The sequence below is a fragment of the Oncorhynchus gorbuscha genome, unplaced genomic scaffold, assembly GCF_021184085.1.
Source record: "Oncorhynchus gorbuscha isolate QuinsamMale2020 ecotype Even-year unplaced genomic scaffold, OgorEven_v1.0 Un_scaffold_1009, whole genome shotgun sequence".
Classification (NCBI taxonomy): Eukaryota; Metazoa; Chordata; class Actinopteri; order Salmoniformes; family Salmonidae; genus Oncorhynchus; species Oncorhynchus gorbuscha.
Genome location: NW_025745923.1, coordinates 93,243 through 98,927, shown reverse-complemented (window position 1 = coordinate 98,927; position 5,685 = coordinate 93,243). Strand labels below are relative to the sequence as shown.

Below are 5,685 nucleotides of genomic sequence, written 5' to 3'. Positions count from 1 at the left end.
CAAGGTTCATTCTGGTTTACACAGAAACACCCTGTAGATGTCAGTTCATATCCAGAGTCTGCAGGTCGTGTGCAGTACAATAGGAACACAGAGAACCACCACACCATGACAATAACACACCTGACAGAGAAGGACTCGGCTGAATACATATTCAGATTAATAACATACAAGGGGAGATTTTCTGGCCTTCCTGGTGTGATGTTGACTGTCACAGGTAATACTACACATTATGCTACAGGACAAGTCTAGTTACATTACAAAGACTAGAGTCAAATACATATTTCCTCTTAGATATCCTGTTGGAGATGGATCCTACGTCTGTGTCAGAGGGGAGAGAGTCACGCTGAGATGTAGAACCCAATGTGCAGTCGCTCTGAACCCCACCTGCATCTGGTACAAGAACGGACAACGTCTGACCAACCCAGTCACCAGTTATAACAGCCTGATCCTAGACCCAGTCACCAGTTATAACAGCCTAATCCTAGAACCAATCAGCAGTGAGGATGCAGGGAACTACTCCTGTGCTGTAGAAGGTTTTGAGAGAATCCTCTCTCCAGAAGAGACTCTCACTGTCAGATGTGAGTACATGGGGTGTTGATATATCTACAGTGAAAGTCATTGATGTCATCTCTGTAATACATGGTTCTACATGTCAGTATAATATACTAATCTCTACTAATTTACATCATCTCTCTAATACATGGTTCTACAGTCTGTGTAATATACTAATCTCTGCTAATTTACATCATCTCTGTAATACATGGTTCTACATGTCAGTGTAATATACTAATCTCTACTAATTTACATCATCTCTCTAATACATGGTTCTACAGTCAGTGTAATATACTAATCTCTGCTAATTTACATCATCTCTGTAATACATGGTTCTACAGTCAGTATAATATACTAATCTATACTAATTTATATAATCTCTGTAATACATGGTTCTACATGTCAGTATAATATACTAATCTATACTAATTTACATAATCTCTGTAATACATGGTTCTACATGTCAGTATAATATACTAATCTATACTAATTTACATCATCTCTCTAATACATGGTTCTACATGTCAGTGTAATATACTAATCTCTACTAATTTACATCATCTCTCTAATACATGGTTCTACAGTCAGTGTAATATACTAATCTCTGCTAATTTACATCATCTCTGTAATACATGGTTCTACAGTCAGTATAATATACTAATCTATACTAATTTACATAATCTCTGTAATACATGGTTCTACATGTCAGTATAATATACTAATCTATACTAATTTACATCATCTCTCTAAAACATGGTTCTACATGTCAGTATAATATACTAATCTCTACTAATTTACATCATCTCTGTAATACATGGTTCTACATGTCAGTGTAATTTACTAATCTATACTAATTTACATCATTTCTTGGTTCCTTACATGTTATTTGAGTTGTTCTTTTTTCTGTCATCTTCAACACCAGATGGCCCAAAGACCACCTCAGTGTCAGTCAGTCCCTCTGGTGAAATAGTGGAGGGCAGTTCAGTGACTCTGACCTGCAACAGTGATGCCAACCCACCTGTGGACAAATACACCTGGTACAAGAAGAATGGAGGTCACAATCAGAGTATCTCCAATCAGAACACAGGACCACATCATACCTTCAACCAAGTCAAGTCATCTGATACTGGGGAGTACTACTGCGAGGCCCAGAATGAGTTGGGGACAGACAGGCCTGAGTCTATCAACATGGATGTGAAATGTGAGTAAAATACATCTCAGTGTTTGAATTAGTGTTTGAATGAGACTTACATTTCCCTCACTAACTTTAAACATCAGCTATCTGAGCAGCTAAACGATCGCTGCAGCTGTACATAGTCCATCTGTAAATAGCCCATCCAATCTACCTACTTCATCCCCATATTGTTTTTATTTACTTGTCTGCTCTTTTGCACACCAGTATCACTACTTGCACATCATCTGCTAATCTATCACTCCAGTCTTAATCTGCTAAATTGTAATTGCTTCGCTAATATGGCCTATCTATTTCCTACCTCCTCACGCCATTTGCACACACTGTATATATTTTTTTCTATTGTGTTATTGACTGTACCCTTGTTTATTCCATGTGTAACTCTGTGTTGTTGTTTGTGTCGCACTGCTTTGCTTTATCTTGGCCATGTCACAGTTGTAAATGAGAACTTGTTCTCAACTGGCCTACCTGGTTAAATTAAGGTGAAATATATATATATATTTCTTTAAATGCCAAGGTTGCAAACAAGTATTAATGAAACAAAGTAGTCATTAAGCATCTCTAAATGTGTTCTTGTTAATGTTTTGTGTAAGTTATAGTTTTAGTTCTCTGATCATTTCATTTTTATATGACATGTAATGTGAAGTTGTAATGAAACTACTGTCTTAATAATCTGACAAATTATATTTTACCAGACGGCCCAAAGAACACCTCAGTGTCAGTCAGTCCCTCTGGTGAAATAGTGGAGGGCAGTTCAGTGACTCTGACCTGCAGCAGTGATGCCAACCCACCTGTGGACAAATACACCTGGTACAAGACGAACATAGCCTCAGCAAAAGCATCAGGACAGAGTTACAGCATCACTAACATCATCTCTGAGGACAGAGGAGAATATTACTGTGAGGCCCAGAATAGAAGAGGATCTATGAACTCTACAGCTCAGATGATCATTGTAGCAGGTAAAGTTCCATCTTCAATACTTCAACACAGAACTACATGTTTCAATCTAATGTTAATCATTACACATCGTCTTATTACACCTTAGTCTATATCTATACAATGGGTTATAAGATCCCTTAACAAGTATTGTATTAATGTCCTGTATTATAGTTTATTTGTAGTTTATTATATCATGCCATGTACTCATATCATCCATATTGTATTATAGTGAAACAAACCTCAGTTCTGACTGCAGCTGTAGGGATCACAGTGGTTGTTCTGGTTCTCATCCTCTGTCTCTCTGGACTCATGTGGTTCAGGTGAGTTAAAATGCTTACTTTGTGATTGTGGATTATTTAAATGTAGCCCTCTGATTAATTATTAGCTTCATTAATTCATGAATACAATGTGTTTACAAAACAGGAAGAAGGCCTCCAAACCCACCTCCAACACAGGAGACACATCAGAAAATGAACAGGTGAGTGTTGGAATCAGAAGGTGACTATGATGACTGTGTATTGCTTTGTGGAACATTTCCACTCCTCATGTTGTCTGTCCTCTCTCTCCATCAGGGAGACTCTAGTCCAGTGTATGACAACATCTCAGGCATGGCCATGACCTCTACTGCAGCACAGACAGTGGCCACAGATGACCAGGATGACGTTCACTACGCCAGCGTCCACTTCCAGGAAGTCCTTCTGTACTCGACCATCCAACCGTCTCAAGCCCAGGAACAGGACGAGGATATCCAGTACGCTACTCTGAAATTAAACCTCCTGAGTGATGCCACCTGGTGAGCATATTCTGCCTTAAGGTCATTCATATGCTACTGTTTATTGTAAGAGATGTCATCAATAAGCAAAACTGTTGACCACTAGTGATGTCATTTCCTTAATCTACCAATCCAACAATGGACACCTCAAGACAATTACTATGACATGTCTATAATGAGGGAGTGATGCGATGATGGTTTTGAGGAACTGTTCTGACTGTATTCCAAATGGCACCCTATTCCCTATTTAGTTCACAACTTTTGATGTGAGCCCCATAGGCCCTGGTCAAAGGTAGTGCACTATAAAGGGTATAGGGTACCACCATTTGGGGCGGATTCTTTGTTTAATTTCTGTTTCTCTCTCTTCAGCCCCACAGCAGCAGACCCTGGTGCTGCTGAGGAGGACTACTTTGTTCTCTACAGCACAGTCAACAAATCCAGAACCAAGAAGACCTGAGCATTACAATACCAGAACCAAGTAGACCTGAACACAAGAAACCCAGAACAAAGTGGACCTGAACACAACAAACCCAGAACAAAGTGAACTTGAACACAACAAACCCAGAACAAAGTGGACCTGAACACAACAAACCCAGAACAAAGTGAACTTGAACAGAACAAACCCAGAACAAAGTGGACCTGAACACAACAAACCCAGAACAAAGTGGACCTGAACACAACAAACCCAGTACAAAGTGGACCTGAACACAACAAACCCAGAACAAAGTGGACCTGAACACAACAAACCCAGAACAAAGTGGACCTGAACACAACAAACCCAGTACAAAGTGGACCTGAACACAACAAACCCAGAACCAAGAAGACCTGAACAGAACAAGTTTGACAATAACCTTGTGTATCTGGACCTGTATATCTAAACTAAGTGATATAATGGCTGTGGAGGTGTGGAATATTGACCCTGAATGCTGAATATTGAATGAATATTGAGCCCTGAATGCTGATTGGCTGAAAGGTGTGGTATAACATGGGTATGACAGAAAATGACTATTTACTGGTCTAATTACGTTGGTCACCAGTTTATAGAAGCAATAAAGTATTTTTCTCTTCTGAAATGCTGGTTCAGCCAATCAGCATCGAAAAAACAAATTTCCCAGTTTATAATAGTATATAATAATATACGCCATCTACCAGACACATTTATCCAAATTCATTCACTCAGTCATTACAGTCATTACAGTCATGTTTGACTACATTTTTCATATGGAGGTCCCAGCAGAGATCCCATATGGAGGTCCCATATGGAGGTCCCATATGGAGGTCCCAGCAGAGGTCCCATATGGAGATCCCAGCAGAGGTCCCAGCAGAGATCCCATATGGAGGTCCCATATGGAGGTCCCATATGGAGGTCCCAGCAGAGGTCCCATATGGAGATCCCAGCAGAGGTCCCATATGGAGGTCCCAGCAGAGGTCCCATATGGAGGTCCCAGCAGAGGTCCCATATGGAGGTCCCAGCAGAGGTCCCATATGGAGGTCCCAGCAGAGGTCCCATATGGAGGTCCCAGCAGAGGTCCCATATGGAGGTCCCAGCAGAGGTCCCATATGGAGGTCCCAGCAGGAATGGAACCCAGGAGCCATGCTGTATAAACTGAGCCACACAGGACGACTCTATTCAACCAAACAAAACAATCACCAGACGTGTGAGATATGAAGTCTAACAACAATAGATTTTTCTATAGTTTCTATTATCTGTATTACTTCATATGGTACTATTAGATGATACGCAAAGTATACGTTTGCTTAATTTTTTTTAGATATATATACTTTTTTAAAGACAAAGTTCTGGCACATTTTTGCCTCAATGTCCAGGAAAGAGTTCTGCTTGATGCAACGTTTCCAATTGCTTTTATCCAATGTTTTTTTGCTGTTGTAAACTACTGTGTGAGGTGTGACATTTTGAAAAGCTTTCAAAATCACGCCTCTTGTGCTACACAGTATATGCTGTACAGTAACTGCAAATACGACATTTACAGTACATTGGTTTGTATGGCAATCGTGTTTTTTTCATCTTCATCATCATCATCATCATGTCTGTAAAAAAATATACACAGACACTTTCAGAAGGAGCAATGTCCAGCACCTAGACACACAACAAGTTACATAAAATAGTATTCATTGTCATTTTTAAAACGCACAGACACAATATAACATAACATGGATGTTTGGAGTGTGGAGTGTAATTCAGTCAGAGAGGGTATTCCATTCCAGAACA

At 39.7% G+C, this 5,685-nt stretch overlaps 1 protein-coding gene across 1 annotated transcript; it reads left to right on the top strand.

Annotated features, from left to right (window-relative positions):
* The first annotated feature begins 229 nt into the window (after window positions 1-229).
* LOC124020969 (B-cell receptor CD22-like) lies at window positions 230-3,982 on the top strand. The gene is made up of 7 exons (XM_046336282.1): window positions 230-578; window positions 1,475-1,753; window positions 2,440-2,703; window positions 2,913-3,003; window positions 3,107-3,161; window positions 3,256-3,476; window positions 3,825-3,982. Exons 1-7 carry the CDS (start codon window positions 230-232, stop codon window positions 3,910-3,912), a joined length of 1,347 nt encoding a protein of 448 aa, XP_046192238.1. The 3' UTR covers window positions 3,913-3,982.
* The last annotated feature ends 1,703 nt before the right edge of the window (window positions 3,983-5,685 follow it).

Excerpts from the sequence above, each read along its gene's own strand:
- LOC124020969 (XM_046336282.1), top strand. The coding sequence starts at position 230 with ATGCTACAGGACAAGTCTAGTTACATTACAAAGACTAGAGTCAAATAC. Across the intron at positions 579-1,474 it reads AGAGACTCTCACTGTCAGAT|ATGGCCCAAAGACCACCTCA; the intron begins GTGAGTACATGG and ends CTTCAACACCAG. Across the intron at positions 1,754-2,439 it reads TATCAACATGGATGTGAAAT|ACGGCCCAAAGAACACCTCA; the intron begins GTGAGTAAAATA and ends ATATTTTACCAG.